Source organism: Colossoma macropomum, unplaced genomic scaffold (assembly GCF_904425465.1).
Source record: "Colossoma macropomum unplaced genomic scaffold, Colossoma_macropomum, whole genome shotgun sequence".
Classification (NCBI taxonomy): Eukaryota; Metazoa; Chordata; class Actinopteri; order Characiformes; family Serrasalmidae; genus Colossoma; species Colossoma macropomum.
In genome coordinates this window covers 21,048,699-21,065,911 of record NW_023494785.1, presented here as the reverse complement: position 1 = coordinate 21,065,911, position 17,213 = coordinate 21,048,699, and the positions used below count along the sequence as shown (strand labels likewise).

The 17,213-nt window shown below is 37.1% G+C and overlaps 1 protein-coding gene across 2 annotated transcripts; it reads left to right on the top strand.

The window, feature by feature from the left end:
* The first annotated feature begins 1,082 nt into the window (after positions 1-1,082).
* On the top strand, positions 1,083-16,265 carry sh3d21 (SH3 domain containing 21). Of its 2 annotated transcripts, none has more exons than XM_036586798.1 (17): positions 1,083-1,347; positions 2,786-2,943; positions 3,069-3,126; positions 3,488-3,603; positions 3,943-4,033; positions 4,150-4,211; positions 4,293-4,335; positions 4,868-4,962; positions 5,823-5,921; positions 6,287-6,338; positions 10,142-10,204; positions 10,549-10,669; positions 12,967-13,132; positions 13,332-13,379; positions 13,801-14,009; positions 14,136-14,199; positions 14,675-16,265. In XM_036586798.1, the coding sequence occupies exons 1-17, from the start codon at positions 1,344-1,346 to the stop codon at positions 14,705-14,707; spliced, it is 1,482 nt and encodes a 493-aa protein (XP_036442691.1). In that variant the 5' UTR covers positions 1,083-1,343; the 3' UTR covers positions 14,708-16,265. The 2 variants fall into 2 exon arrangements, with proteins under 2 accessions (XP_036442691.1, XP_036442698.1); XM_036586805.1 differs by having other exon boundaries at positions 1,084-1,347; positions 13,870-14,009.
* The last annotated feature ends 948 nt before the right edge of the window (positions 16,266-17,213 follow it).

Below are 17,213 nucleotides of genomic sequence, written 5' to 3'. Positions count from 1 at the left end.
CTCCATCTTTCCTCTGCCAGAGCTCTGTAGTTGCTAGTGGACGAATCGTCAGAATGCTGAACCTTTTGCTTCTGAAATTATATGTAGCATTCAACATTATGAAAGAAGACACTTTTGCACAAGTCATAGCAATTTACTAAACAGCTGTAGTCGGCCACAGCTATGCCATACATAAGCTCAATTTTGCTCTAACAGTTTGCTGTTGCCCAAGCTCATGTCTGCCTCTCTCAGCGCTCAGCTCTCGACTGACCTAGTTCTTCCTGTCTACAAACATAAACACACAGCCAGTGGGCTAGCCTTGCCTTGACAATAAGAGTCTTTGCAGAAGAACCCAGTAAATAAATGCTGCAGAACAATTACTCCAAAACTAACAGGAAAAACATGCTATAAATTATTCTGATCCAATCCAGTCTGTAATAGTACACACTCATATTGTTATGTGATATCAGCTGTGTATTTTCTCACCAAGCTAACAACGTCACATTACACAGCCAGCAGGCTAGCCCCGCCTTCACAATAAGAGTCATAGTGTAGAAAAACCTGTAATAAATGCTGCAGAACTATAACCCTAAAATTAACAGGAAAAAACAAGAAACTGAGCATAGTAGTCTACTGCTGCTTTTGTCAAAATAAGCTCATTTTAAAGCTAAATTTGTGAAGAGAAAATACCTCTTTGGTATCAGCTGATAGCGGCGGTTTTAATGTTGGTATCAGAAATAAAAAGTAATATTGTAACTTAACTAGTTTTAAAGCTTTAAAAGCTTGTGACTTGAATGACTTACTTGCTTCACTCATAACTCAGCTTTTCAGTTTTATTCCAGCATAAATGTAAACTACTTTTGACGTCATGCAGTCAATAAATAGGCAACTCCTATCCTGAGGGTGAAAAAGCCAGATATACACATTCTCTCACATGGCAGTGTGTCAAAATGAAAAACATGGGTTGAATTATCGCTTAAGGCTTCCCCCTTCTTACGTTTCTTTTTAGTTTTTGCTATTTGCACTTTATGCCCTTATCTGGACAGAAACCTGTTTCACCTGTTTCTCTCTCTCTCTCTCTCTCTCTCTCTCTCTCTCTCTCTCTCTCTCTGTCTCTCTCTGTTTTCTCTCTGTCTCATGCACGCACGCGTATACATCTACATCTGAAGTTCTTTAGCTTGTCATGACTAGCAGGGAAGAGTTTCTTAGTGTTAATATTTGACTAAAGGAAGGAGGGCCCAAGCTTTTCTGTTTCTGTGTCTTGAGCAACATTTATTCAGGCAACACTTTTAACACTGAAAGTCCGCCCAAGAGAGACTTCTGCCTTTGAAAGCGAGGAGGACTGAGAAGAGCTTTCAGCAGCAATGGGTAAGTGTCTGTATGTTTTTTTAGATGCCGGTGTTAACAGCTTTCCAGCAGGAATTACTTCTGGCTTCTGCCTGCCAGCTTCTGGTTCCAGTGGTTTCTGTTTGAAATCTAACACAAGTTTATAATGTACCAGTGCTGTGAATTCTGAATAGAATATTGAATATTGAGTTATAGTCCTGAGAGGGAAAGGGGGTGTTGGACAGTGTGACAGTCAGTGAGTCAGTATAGTACTAAAGACAACTAAGGAACTCCTTGGGATTTCCTTAGCTCTCTTTAGTACTTCCTGAATTTTTTGATCCTGGATTTTGCCATTGTTTTGTAGATTAGTACAATGGTTCTTGACTTTAATGAGTTCTTGAGTTTAATGGTTCTAGGAAAATCCTTTAATTGGTATAGTATCTTTAGATTATGTTGAGATCTTTAAACTTAGAAAAGGTCTTCGCACTCACACAATTTATTTACAAAAAAGGTTTTTTTTGTTCATTGAAAAGGTCTTTATGGAACCAAATGTGGTTGTTCTATGGTGTTGCTTCTGTGTAGCATGAAAATTCCTTGTCCCCAGCTGACTCTGATAATAATATTCTAATGTCTAGATTTTCAGATTTTCTCTTGGTATTGTGATATGAGTAAGATCAGCAGCAGATAAGACACTTACTCTTCTTCTAATGCTGATTTGTTGGTTTGTAAACAAACTGTGCCTATAGAACCACCCTCTGTAACAGCTACAGCTCAGTAAGACCTCAGCTGGTGCAGTCAGTTCCTGAGTTAAACACTACCTGGAGTCATATCCTGCATACCACATACCTTCTGGCCTGTTGAAACACATCTCATCTGAGATAATAACATTTTGATGTAAAATGACAAAATGTGTAATAACATGCCAGTGTGTTCATTACACTGGTGCACAGCTAAATACCAGGACCAGTGTATACTTTACAGATCAGTTAACAATAAATAGCAATAGACTATTACATCTGAGACAGCAACAGTTCTCTATTGGATGTGGCAGTGACACTTTATATAAGGGAGGCATTCATCAGGGCTACATGACACCTACATAAGCTTTATATGATAATTAATATAATTCTACATATCACATTTATAAATGTTTATTCCAACAAGTATTAGTTTGTCATAAAGGCTGCTTTTGTCAGATTTTATGCAGATTTTTTTTTTTGACATTAGATTATCATAACACTTTCAGATGAAATGACGTAGTACATCATGACAACTGGCTAGTGGGGTTGCATCCATTTCACAGTGTATCTCCTTTTCCTATTAGTGTCCATATCACTCTCAGATCTTAAAGTATCTTTCGCAACTTATGTCATCAGAACATGCAACTGTAAAGTGTCTGTACAAAAGTTAAGTGCCAGTAACCTGTACAAAACTTTACCGGTGCCTAATCCCTTTATTCCTCTGTGTGTGTCCACCTCAGAGGTGCTGGTGCTGATAGGCTTTGAGGGGACGATGGCGGATGAGTTAACGATGCAGCCGGGTGATGTGGTGAAGAATGTGAAGGCAGCCAGTGAAGAGGGCTGGCTGGAGGGAGAGCTCAGAGGGAAAAGGGGTATTTTCCCCTCCAACTTTGTTAAGGTGCAGTATTCTTTTTGAACTCTTGCAGATTTTCATTTCAGGGTTGTCAGAAGGCTGATTTTTATCAGCACGGTTCGCTTCGTAATGGGTTCCTCCTTGATAACTTCTGTTTTTCGTCTATGCAGGAAGTACCTGTTCACTTGACAGGAGACAGCAAGAGAGAGCCACGAAGCATGCGACAACGTATGTGCGTCTTTACATGTTCCAAACAAAATGTGCAATAAACAAAATAAAAACTGACAAACCTGGGAGGCTTTTGAGCCTCCAGCTGCTGAAAAACACTGTGCTTTGGACAGCACGATAAACAGAACCAAGTAATGAAAGACTTCTTCATCCACACAGACCACTTCCTATCTCAAGGGCCAAGTGCTAATTATAAGTGTCGAAACAGTACTATAAATACATATTAAAGCAGGCACGTGTGACGTTGGCTTCATTTGACTGGAGGACTATTTTTTTTTTCTTTTTTGCATAACTGTTTGGTTTAACTCAGACTTTCACTAGCAAGTTTTTATTTGTGTTCTCTGCTTGTTTTTCACTCCAGCGAAGATGTCGTTGAAGGAACAGTGTAGGAAATGTGAAGTCACTTATGCCTACAAGCCAGCGCACGAGGACGAGCTGGAGCTGGTTGTTGGAGATACTATAGAGATTCTTAGAGAGGTAGAGAGCAATATGTTTCTCACAAAGACATTCTTTGTAATGCACATTATCCATCATGCCTTAGTTTACCAGTTTGCTGCATTTAGCTGAAGTCAAAATCCTCCTAATGAGCATGTATAGAAATTGCATGGCCTGAGAGTTTTCTTGGTGCAGCTGCATAATATTTATACTTGAAGACCGGCTTTTTGCACGGGCTGTTTTTTCTGTGATGATGTGCTGGCGTTCTTATTTCCTCCTCATGTTTGTTATCTCTGAATCTCAGTCTCTCTCTCACTGTCTGTTTGTGTGTTTTGTCATGGTTTTCTTGACTTAATGCTTTTCTTTTGTTTGTGCTCACAGATTGAAGATGGATGGTGGATGGGGAAGAAAAATAACAAAATAGGAGCTTTTCCATCAAACTTTGTAAAAGAAATTTTTTCCTTTCCAAAAGGTTTGGTCACTTGTAATATTGGACGTAAATGATTTTTGTTCATGATAGTACTTTCTCCCGTTAATGATGAATTTTTTCCTCACAAGACGTTGCCGATCTCTCTCCATGTTTTGCAGATGGAAGGCTGAGTGAAAGCAAAAGCCGGCCTAAACTTTCTGACGCCATCTTCACTAAAGAGGTAGGCTAGAGCAGATCATTCCACTGTATAGAAAATGGCTTGGGATATGGAATCAAGTGTAATGTATCTCTCTGTTTACAGGGAATACAAGAACAGAGAACAACTATACGCAGAAAAACAAATGGTGAGTGTGTCAGATGCATTACAAGGTATTTGACATTTTAAACCAATAGCAAAAGAATGAACACCGGCTACTGTTTAGGATTTCACAAGTGGTTTGGCCTGTTCTGATGACTTTATCATAGAAGTATGGACGGTCTTTGTTGAAATGTCAGAGCAGGTCTATTTTGAACACAGACATGTTTTAAATAATAATGACTAACAGCCATTAGTACGTATATCAGACACCAGCTCAGGAGAATTCTTCAGAGCACTGCATATCGTAAGGGTGGCACCTTGAACTGTCACATACTTCCAGTAAGCCTGTCATTACTAGTCGGAGTGGTAAGAATTTAAGGTTCATCCACTGAGCTCAGTCTGCCATACTGATAAGATAGAAATCAAAGAATGAATCATGATGCTTCACTTCCTGGTCCAAAAACATGTTTCACTATCATTTCATGTCTTCTTTCTCTGTTGCTAATAAGTAACACCCACATATCCACAGCGCTGTTCAACTCAACACACTAAACATTCCTGTTCCTGTTCTCTGATAGTGAAAGAATGCTGTCAGGTCATGTTCGATTATGCAGCCTATGCTGAGGATGAGCTGGACCTAAAGAAAGGAGACATTGTCACCATCATCAGCAAGGTCTGAAACTGCAGGACATTTAACTGATACACTGTAAATGTTCACCTGTGCTTTTCTCCATAAAACATATGAAGCTCACTTTCTTGCTTTCTTCAACATCTGAGTGGAAGGAGCAATAGTCTGATTGGCCATCTGTCTACTTGATATGGAATAAATGCAAAACAGTATTTCACCCTTTACACTTGTTTTGTACCGAACCCTTCAAAACTTCAACAAGCCATGTGAGCTGGGTGGTATTGTTAAAATTTACAATTATGATTTTTGCATAATTTGATCATATTTTAGCTTGCATTCTTTTAATTGTTAAGTACTGCTACTTTATGCTAAAATGATGTTTTACAATCCTGATGTGCAAAAGTTTGAGCGCTCCCACAGTCAAATTACCTGTATTGTTTATTTTAAGTGACAATAATTTAACCCATCTTCTATATGGGACATACTTAAATATGGCATTTTCTGCTAATTGTAATAGACCATTTCTGTTTATTTGCTGAGTTTAGCATATTGAAAAATATATATACATATATAATGTGCCATAACGTTTGTGCAGACCAGAGTTTTTTTTCCCCCAGTATGTTAAATTCAGCAAATAAACAGTAATTGTGCATTAAAATCATATCAGTAATGTTGTTGATACCATTATTGACAACATATTACCTGGATCTACACAAAGCCATGTAAACGAAAGTGTTGTATAACAGAGCACTAAGGCATCAAATGAACATACTTATGAGGGTGAATTCTTACTGCATCCTTATTCTGAGAGTGATTTCCTGAGTCATTTCTGCGTCTGTGTTTGTTAGAGTGAGTGTGTGTTAATAGCAGGGCTTGGCTTTATTTTCTCTTCCTCTGTGCTCAAGGTCACTGAAGATGAGGGATGGTGGGAGGGAGAGCTGAATGGGCGGAGGGGCTTCTTCCCCGATAATTTCGTCATGGTGATCCCGGCGGACGCTGTTCAAGTGAGTAGGGTGGAGAAATGTTCTCACACTAGCCCTGTTGCGTGAGAATGGGAGTGACCCCTCAGTTAACACTGCTCTAGGATTTTACAAAACACTTTTTAGACCAGAAACAGCCAGTTTACTTATGTATTTTCCCAGAGGCAGTAAATGATGGTTTTATCACTTTGCTGTGTTGGAAATAAGCTTCACTATAGTCTCTCTGCGAGTTATTTTAAGCTTGTTTAAGAGAGAATGAATCAGAGATTTCCATTAGTCTCTGAGTAAAGAAAGGCTAAAGTCAGTAACATGATGTTCCCTCTATGGAAAGAGCATGATGTTTAACCCAACGTTGTCTCTCATTCATTTTGTTCTTTTTTTCCTGTTAGCTTGGGGACAAAAACCAGCTACCGCTGAGACGTGGCTCACAGAAGCAATCAGGTAAGATAATCATCACACTTCTGAAAAGCAATGCTGCTAGCACTGTAAGTCAGTGAGCGGGTGATTACAGGGTTATTTTGACACAGAAGTGTTTGCTGGCAGTGTACTGGATTATTCATGCTGGGATGCCTAGAAACTGCTGCAAATTCACCTATGGCAAATTCTCACTATGTTGGGTTTGGTTTTAAAAAGTATGACATTCATTGTGAAAATGTAACAAATTAGGGCATTTTAAATGTTTTCAAGTAAGGCATATTTTAGAATATTGTGAGATACGCATCTACTTTAGACAAAGGGTGGCCCTAAAAAGTATTTGGACATTGTTATTCTTAAAAATGGTTTAACTTCTATCATGGCCAAAATTTTATGAAACACTTCTATAACCTAAGAAAAGCTTAACCAGTTTGGATTTAAGTCCCTGTAGTTACTGAATAACAAGCCTTAGCATGTAATAAGACTGGGATTTGCGTGGGTAAGTTCATTGTGCTTAACTAGGATTTGGGTTGAGGTTAAGGTTAGGGTTAAGATTAGGGCCAGGGTTAGGGTTCGGTTTTAGGTAAGGGTGGGTAAGTTTAGGTTTTGCATAATGGAAGTACATATTAACAATACATCTACTTAATGTAAGTAACGTATCAACAGTACATCCTCAAGATATTTATTTCAATGTATTCAAGTGCTGCATTACTGATACTTCAATGATATGTTTTTGATTTGTTACTGATAATCTGTTAAGAGATTATTAATCATCTACAAAGGCCACTCTAAATAAAGCGTTGCCAGAATCCATTTGCACACTTCTGAGTTCATAATCTCATCAGTTAACACAAGCTCTCCGACACCATTGTCAGAGAAACAGCTGTGCTAAAAGTGCTTTTCTCTGAAACAAACCTCATTTTGCTTAACATTGTAAGTAGTACCCAAAAAAACCTTCTTAAATGGTTAAAATGCCCAAAAGACTTTTTGCAGTCACTATATATATATATATATATATATATACGAAATAGATTTTTAGGTTTTTCAGAGCATACAGATGCATATTAGAAGCCTCATAAGAATCACCAGAACATAACCACAATCTGACACAGCCTGACCACGTGACGGTCTGACATACAGTTGTATGTGAACGTTTGGGAACACCTGGTCAAATTACATATTTTTTTTATTTTTTTAAGTGAAAATAAGTTAACACACACGTCTGCACATTTTAATGCACAATTTCTGTTTGTTTGCTGAATTGAACATATTGGAAAAATAAAATAAAACATAAAATGTTGCCAGTGCAAAAGTATATGTTTAATTTTTTTCCAAAATGTCCAAATTTGCACAAAATATAGAAGGTATGCACTTATTTTCAGTGAGTAAATCAACAAAACGTCATTTGACTGGAGATATTCAAACTTTTGCATGTTTTGCACTATTTATTTGTAACGTCGTACACTAAACACAAAAATTAACTAAGTTTGCTCCATCACTCACTCTTCTCTTCTGCAAAAAGCTGTGTTGCTAATTTGAGGAGCCGGTTAGCTGAAAAAGTTTTATTTGAGTGCTCGACCTCATCCAGGTTATGTGCAGGAGCAAACAGTTATCCTTCATCTGATATGCTTTCTCTTAGCTGTTAGGTACTCATGATGAGCTGAAGGTACTGTTTCATTTAGTTTTGACAGCTACTTGGCTTGATCTTTGAGTCTTTTGAAAAAAATCTGTAATTAGAGGCTTCAATCCTAGATGTCTGTTTGTACATACTTGCATATTTTTGCTTTTTATAGTCATAAAACCATCAAAATGCATGAGTCTTTGGTAATTCTTTAATAAAAGAGCACAGTATGCAGTGTCTGATAACACTTTTACCCTGTGCTGCACTCACTGTATTTCTGCTGAAAAAAGGATGTGAAATTCTCATTGACAGCTGTCACATCTGGAGCAGGAAGTGGGGTTTTTTTGACACAGATGAGCTCGAAAATGCTAAGACACCTGTGGCTTCTGGGGTTGTTTTTTACTCTATACTTGAAAATGTCTCAAGTGCAAAGGGTGCACAGTTCTTACTGGAGGCCAGTTTAAATGCTACTGTAGCATGTAAATTAATTCCATGAGTCCACCTTAACTTTTGTTTTCACATAAAGTGAATTCTTAGTTGATACATTTCATAGTAACTGACATGCAGGACTAGAACACATAGCTGTGTGTGAGTTCCACAGGAAGTTCTAGGCCTGCTGATGCCACGTGAGCAAGCTGCAGAGAGAGGCAAGGGCACTTATCTAGCCTCTTCAGGTATTTTGATCTTTGTAGTGAATGTCTAACGGCAGAAGCTGGACGCAAAGCTTTCATTCCTCAGAGGGGGTATGTAAAGGCTGATTTAATATGTATTATCTGTTTTCATTTAAAAAGCTGTTCTTTGTAGAGAACACAGATTTATTGAGATCTGTAGAGCAGTGTGTTCAGTAGTCCTTTAGGAGCGTGGCAAACTGGTTGCAGTATTAAACAAGAGAAACTGATGAACTGCATATCATTTGTTCTTATTGAATAATAAGCATTAAGATGTTATAAGGTTGAGATTTGCAATGCACATACACCAAATGGGAAAGAACATTTGGGGAGAGAGCTGAGTTGAGTTTCTGATCACTGATGACTGATTTTTTTTCTGATTTTAAGTTTACTAGCATGTCTAGGCCTGTATTCACAAAGTGTTTCAGATTAGAAGAGCTGATCTTGAATCTATTCTTGTCAAAGATCTTAAAATCTTGGCAATTAAAACTAATCTAATCCTAAAACAGCACTCTTACTTTAAGAACTTTCTGAATATGGGCCATATCTAACAACATGCTTTCTGTGAATGCATCTTACGTTGCTTGTGTCCAATACAGAACCATTATAACTTCTGTGTACTTTCAGTCTTTGCTGAGTTGAGTACAGACCATTATGCCGTATATTGTAATATATTGTATACAGTACTGTGCAAATGTCTTAGCCAGCCAAGACAATTGTTTAAAACCATTTATCTTGGCTGTAAGTGTATTTTTACCAGTAAAAACTGTATAACAGTATGATAAATACAAATAAACACAAACATGGTAAAAAGTAACAAGATTTTTGGTTTTGAAAGAAGTTATTTTTAGTAATAGTAACTGTAAATACTGGGCTTCCTCGAGGAGAGGTCTGGGGAGGTCTGGCTAAGCAAACACACTGACAGTTAAAAAAAATCATAATATACTGTTTGTTTGCTTATTTGTATTATTCTGTTTGTATTCTTGTATTATTATTGTTCTATGATGGTGTTTTTTTTTCCAAACAAATAAATGCTGATCACTCAAATAAATGGCTTTACATATTACTTAATATCAGACATCTGCACAGTATTGCACAATATGCTCTGTATATTCACAGCTACATAACGACTTACAAAATGACAAGTTTCCATGTGTAATTGTGCTTGTCTACCTATTTTGGTTTTACATTCACAGAGAGCAGCACCAGAGGTCATTTTTTAATGTGTCCACAATATTGAGTACAGTTTAAGTGAGCTTTATTCCACATGTTATCATGAAAACACTCCAAGAACTTTCACAGAATCATCAATTTCCCATGCTTTTAAGGGACTCGTGAGAGGTTTAAGTAGCCACAGGAAACAGTAGGCTGCTTCCTCTGTCAGGGACTCTGACATTCCCATGCTTTTGCAGACCTCCAGTGTTAACCCTATGTCATTATATAAATGCTGTAAAACACTGCTTATTTTGTGAGCTCATACAAACAGTTTAGATCTCAATGCTGTTTAATGTTGTCTAACAAAAAACCCTTCTGTTTCACAGTAAAGGAAGCTTCTGGAATGGACAAGAACAGCGCTGAAACAAGCTCAAAGGTAGAGGCCAAAGGTAAGAATACTACAGCATGAAGGAAAATCTGGAATTTTCAGAGAACTGCTCTATGAAAGTGCATGTAAATGTTGTGTGAGTGATGTGCATAAAAACTGCTGTGTTTATTTAGTATCTTTGAAGCCAGTTGTCTTGATAGGGTTGCATTTGTTTTCATAAACAGCCATTAATACGTCATCACACCACACAAATAAGTACAAAAATTAGTAAAACAAATCAGTGTATGTACAAATGCTTTGGTTTATCAACTTAATTGAAGGAGAAAAACAACAAAATTATGCTGCAGGATCTGGTATTTGCATCTTTATTATAAAAGCCATCACATCTTTTGTTTGTATTTACAGATGAAAAACCAGATGCCAAAGATTTCAGATGCGATCCACCTGGTAAAATCAAATTGCCTGGCATGTTCAAAACTTCAGCTCCTCCTCCCATTAAGGACAAACCACACAAGCCTGCACCAAAGTAGGTCATCTTTTGAATCAAACATTCTTTAAAGAGCAATTTAGACAGACCTGTTGGAAGCTAAATGCAGAAGAGGCATCCTTTATCACAGATAATTATCTGAGGAGGAGGTTGTGAATGTATACATAACACCATGTAATGTGAATGTAACATGTTCAATCATGAGAAGAATCAGGGAGTCAGAGCAGAACTACAAGTTGAGTGCACATGTATTTTCTTAGTGATCAGTCCACAACCCTGTTTCCAAAAATGTTGGGATGCTGGGTAAACTGCAAATAAAAACAGAATGCAATGATGTGCAAATAGTTTAAACCCTACATTTAATTTAAACTAGTACAAAGACAACATATCAAATGTTGAAACTGAGAAAGTTGTTTTTGAAAAATATATGCCCATTTTAAATGTGATGCCAGCAACACGTTTCAAAGAAGTTGGGACGGGGCATGTTTACCACTGCGCTGCAGTTTTTACCAATTGTTTACCAATTCCTGTAGTTTTGAAAGTGAAATGTTTTCCAGTTCTTGATCCATATGGGATTTCAGCTGCTCAGCAGTTCAGGGTTTTTGTTGTACTCCTTTGTTGTACTTTTTGTTTCATATTGCGGCAAATGTTTTCAGTGGGTGACAGGGCTGGACTGCAGCAGGCCAGTTTAGCACCCTAAACCAGAGCCATGCTGTTGTAATATGTGCAGAATGTGGTTTGACATTGTCTTGCTGAAAAAGACGTCATTTGGATGGCAGCATATGTTGCTCCAAAACCTGTATATATATCGTTCAGCATTATTGGTGCCTCCACAGATTTGCAAGTCACCCATGCCATGTGCACTAATGCACACTCATCTCATCACAGATGCTGGCTTTTGAACTCTGCGCTGATAACAAGCCGGAGATGGTGAAATCCCCAAGTTCGTTGCTATTTTACATTGAGAAACGTTATTCTTGAATTGTTGCACTGTTTGCCCTGGCAGTCTTTCACAGAGTGGTGAACACCTCCCCATCTTTACTTCTGAAAGACTCATCCTCTTTGGCATGCTCTTTTTATGCTCAGTCATGTCATGTTACTGACCTGCTGACCTGTTCCACCACTTGTTTTTTCCGAGCATTATCAGTCTTTGGTTACGTTGTTGCCCCGTCTCAACTTTTAATGTAGATTAATGTAAAGTTTTATTGAAATTTTATTTGAAGAAATTTTGGAGCATTTTTATTGGTCCATTGATCATGAAATGTTCACACAAAGTAAAGTGTAACTGCTGTGCTCAAATTATGTAAAAAAAAAACCAGAAAAATGGAGATACAGTTTAAGTTAATGTTAGATGGTAAAAAAGTGAGCATATGTTCATTTAAAATTCAGTTCCTCTGTTACTGTGTACCGTGTGAGCAATGTGTATTTCCACTTTTTTATTTTGTACAGTGTGAACAGTCTGCAGATATCTGAAACGCCACTTATTTTATCACCTCTGGTATGCTTATAGTATAAAAAGAGAACTGAATACCAATTAAATATAGGTTGCTGATGAACTTCTCCTTGGCATAAGCAAAAAAACCTACCAGATTAATTTTACTGTTTAGTCCACAGAAAATTCTTTTATCTGAACTGTCTTCTTAGCATCCCAATTTTGCATTGCACTAAAAGTACAAGGTGAGAGCTGTGTGAGTAGGACATGGAATAGGATATGAAATGCTCAGCCTTCAGAAGAATTAAAAGGAACTAAACTGAAACTACATGAGTCACCATGGAGCTAAGCAAGCTTAAGCTGCCTGTTTCCTCTTCTGTAAGCGTGCATACAGAACATTTCTCAGAACAGAAACACCTCTTACACCGCATGATTATGCCATAAAAAATGTTGCCACACCAAACATTGACAAACTTACAGAACAGTTCTCTGTTTTTTCACTGAGTTATGTTATTTGAATATTGGCTAAAATGTAAAATTGATGGATGAACAAATTGTTAATTAATAGCATCATTCAGAGGATTACTGCTATTATTTTGAGGCTTTCTGGGTTTGAATAGAATTAATCAGGATGGATTAAGGGTTCAGCAGATTGACGCAAACCGAAGTCAGCACAAAAGGAAGAACAGCACAACCAGAAACCAAACAATTCAGGTGACCCTGGCATTAAAGAAAACTTCTTATAGTGTACATTGACGTTAGGGAAAGTTCAGGTGTGTCCTGTTTGACCTGTTTGTGTACACCAACAACATTACCAACATATAAGAAACTTTGTTATCGTCACACATGCAGGCAGCTTCCAGTTTCACACGTTTTCACACAAGGATTTAATTTCTTTTTTTAGGGGCAGTGATGATCAACCTCAAGCCTCACACACAGAGAGTAAAGCCAAGGACGCTGACCAGTTTGATGGAGTGAATGTATCTTCAGACAAACTCAACCATCCCACAGCCAGCAGGGCCAAACCCCCACAGAGGAGACCACCTACAGGCCTCAGTGCAGCCTCAAATGTATAAAAAATTATTTTGAATATGAAAGTTTAAAGGATGTGACTGGGTTTTAGCTTAATTCTAAGCTAATATACACCTCAATTTCTACCAACAGATATATACCATCAGCAAATTAACTTCATTTCATAATTTGATATTTTGATAACCAACTAATAGCAGTTTTGTGGAGGTGTGACTAATGACCTGTGTATCTTTAAAGGCTACCAGTGACACCAACCAGAATGAGGCATCTGCAGTTCCCCCGAAGGTTTGAAAACCAAATGTTCACCCACCACACGCCATTTACTGATAAGAAGCAGAATGGCTATATTTGAGAAAGACATTTTAGAAAGATAATGTGGTAGTCAGCAAAGAGCATTCTCTGCATCATTAGATCACCATGATGTTACATATTTGTATGCATCATCTAATGTGAATATTGAATAATTAATTTAGTAACATCAGTACATGGGAAATATTATTAATAATATGCAACTCAAATAGGCAATGAAAAATTTAAAGATTTTGTAATAAGTTGTATTATATGTAATAAGTAATATTACATGCTCATATAATATAATTATAACAATATATCATTGTTGTCATAAGAAAACCCTGTATCTTCAAAATGGGAACTTTATAGGAGGTGGAAAACAAACGATATACATTAGCAAAATTATGTCTTACAGGACGCAGAAAATCATTTACCATCAACCAATAAAGCAGAGCAGGCTTTCATCACATCTTCTTTACCTCAGCATCCTGTTCAGTCCAAACCCCAGACTGAGGCCAAACCAGCAGAGGTCAAGCCCCAGGAGGAGAAACCAACTCTGGATAAAGTACTGGCTGAACTGAGAGAACTACGCATGGCTCTGGAACTGCTCAAAAATCGACACGAGTGAGTATCACTGCCGGATGCAGAAGCTGACTCAGTGATTCCAATATCTCATTACAGCATTTCAATCACATTCAACAATCATTATAGCATCATATGCTTTAATATGCAATGTTATTCCCAAAATAGAGCAGACATGAAAGAGCTTAAAGACGAGCTAAGCGAGGAAAAGAGCAAACGAATGAAACTACAGGTGAGTGGGAACACATTAAATATTACAAGTTAGAATTCTTTCAGTTCTGATGACAGTGTTCTGTCAGTGTTTGTGGCAGCCCTGCATTTCATAAGGTTTTCAGGTTGCATTCCTGACATGGCTGTATTTAGAGTGTATTGAATATTAATTATTAAATATTATTAAACTTTAGTTAATTAAAAAACATTTTTAGATAACTTAAAATATATATATATATATATATATATATATATATATATATTTTAACACGCATTAGGTGATTTAGCATTTACAAAAAAAGGCTGATGCAAAGAGCGTAGCACTGTAATGATTCTTAAAATCTTGCTCCCAGCACCTTTACATTTGAGTCAAAATTTACAGCTGCTTTGAGTACTTACAGTACTTTAGTACTGTAGTTTAACTATTCAGCTAAAACTTTAATTTTTAAGTACAATCACAATGTTTGACCAGCTCCCAAAACAATCAATCGTTGCAGGATGAGGTCCAAACGCTGAAGAAGCAGAAGTAACCCTGTAACCCTGGAGGACTTGATGATCATTTGGACTCTGTCTCTTTAAGAATGTTGTTTATCTATGTGTTACTGCTCCCATCGGGATACTGAAACAGCATGAGATACGGTGAGGACACAGCGCACACAGAGTGTGAGACGAGACAACAGAGACTGACACAGACACTCTAACACACACAGAATCTGGAACCCGCTGTCTGATCCCACACTCAGTGACCCCGTCCTCAGTAATAAGGACCACAGGCCTTTTGTTTTACTCGAAATTGCATTGAGAAGAGAGAGCACTCGTTTGCAGAAAGATGCAAAAATCTACCTTTCATAGAATTTTGGAATGGCTAATGGTTATTCTTTTTTCTTAAATTACTTCACTCTACTCTTTTTTTCATTCAGATTTTGTTTTGTGTGGTAATTTTTTTTTTTCTGGGGTCTTTCACTATATATAATGCTGCATTTTCATCTGATAAAACCCTGAAAAATCAAGTGTGATGGCTGAGTTATCCTTATATATCAGATATATGGATACTTGTCTATCATATGCATTCACTTTTCTTGAAATCTTCTTCCATTGTTTGCTTTCCATGGCAGTAGATGCATCACCATCTGGTTATTCTTCCTGTTTAAAATAGAACTCATAGCTGTTTAGTGTGTTGGACTAAGGGGCAGTGCTTATGGAAAAGGCACTTGACTGTTTTGACTTTTCTCCATGAAAGTCACTCTTTATAGGCTACTGAAGGGCAAGTGAACCAGTGTTACCTTTGTTACTATGTTCCTTTACCTGCTTCTCTGCTCTTCTGACTGTTAGAACAGTCTATCGCTTAAGAATTAAGGTGGATATGCTTTCACGGAATCGCAGTTTGATCTCCAGAGTTGTACTGTGACACTAGGTGGGAATTTCACATTAATTTTAACAATTATATTAAGCCTTGTTGTGTGTGTGTGGATTTAAGGTGGTTGTGATGAGCTATGGTTAAGATCAGGTATATTGCCAAAGAATGTGTTTGACACTAGAGGGCACTCATGAGATAATCCAAAATGAATGGGGGCCTATGGAGCTTTTATGAACTGTAATTTGTGAAAGGTTAGTCATTTTTAAGTCATAAATGCCCTCCTTATCTAATCACAAAATATTTAAAAATATTTAAACACTGACATTATATTTTTAACACCTTTTAACTTGTTACAAGCCTTATTTATGTTGATGATGTCACGGGAGTGTGAACTGCTTTACTCTGTACGCTCAGTAGCAGTAATGCTCACGTTCTATAGGCTAAAACCTATTTGTTGTAAACAATTTTTTTTTGCTTTCCAAAATTAAAGAAAGCTCCTGTGTGAATAACTAGAAATAAATTAACATTGTTTTGCCATTCAACTGCAGTCACTCCCATTCATTGCAGACTCTCACGCCCTCATGTCTTTGCAGTCCTGTTTTTGGGATCGCGTGTAATGGAATGAAAGGGGAGTTCTAAAATGGTTCTGGTGTTATGAGAAGTTAATGTGATCTAGAAGTATCTGTGTGTGGTGTACTTTAATTATCATTGTGAATAAATGGTTTATCTTCCATCATTTTCTCATAGATGTTATTTTTCCTCCAAACTGGACCTTTGGAGTCAACAAAACGTTACATTTTTGAAGTCACTCTGATCTAAACTTGGCTCTGGTGGCACTACATATGTTAAAACACAACTTGATGTTGAAGATGATCTATGACTATTTTCTGTTCCACGTGGTGAAAGTGAGACTATACTGATACACTCTGCCAGTCAAATTGTTCTCTTAGCTTTCCTAAGTTTCACAGATGCTGTAGACCTTATTCATGCTTGTGTCTGATCTTTAGATTAATCTTTAGATTACAGTAAAACACTCCTGTGCGTCCTGCTGCCGAGCACACTAAGTAAACGACTGCAAGGTCGTTCTGCTAGGGCTCTCAACAGAGAGAAGAAAAAATCACCATCCATTTATTATTCTCTTATCACCACCATTGTGGCATATCATCATTGGCTTCTAATCAAGCAGTTAGTGGAAGCTAAATACTGCTGGTCTTACTTAAAGTCAATGAGTGATAGAAGGCCTGACTACCTCACTGAATTGAACTGTCATAGTTCAGTGTCACTTGTGCCCTTTAAAAAGAACCTTATAACTTTAAATTTTTGGGACTTTAGTTAGGTTTTCTTGAAAAGTACTTTGAAATGATTTTTCATTTTATTTGTCATTATAAAAAAAAATACTGTCTAAATTCTACATATGTATTTATTTAGTTCGCAAAAAGAATTTAGTTTTATGTGTTTCATGACTAGTGAAAGTAGAAACTATTAATATTGCTTTGAGAAATGATTATGCATGTTTAAAAATGATATCAAGTTTTTTTATAATCTTCATGGTTAACTCACATTTATTAATGTCTTGAAAAATGTCCCAAAAAAAACAAGTATCTCCAAAATGGTATATTTACAGGATAAGGCAGCAATGGTCAAAACTAATAAAATAAAATATAAAGAGGTTTTATTTC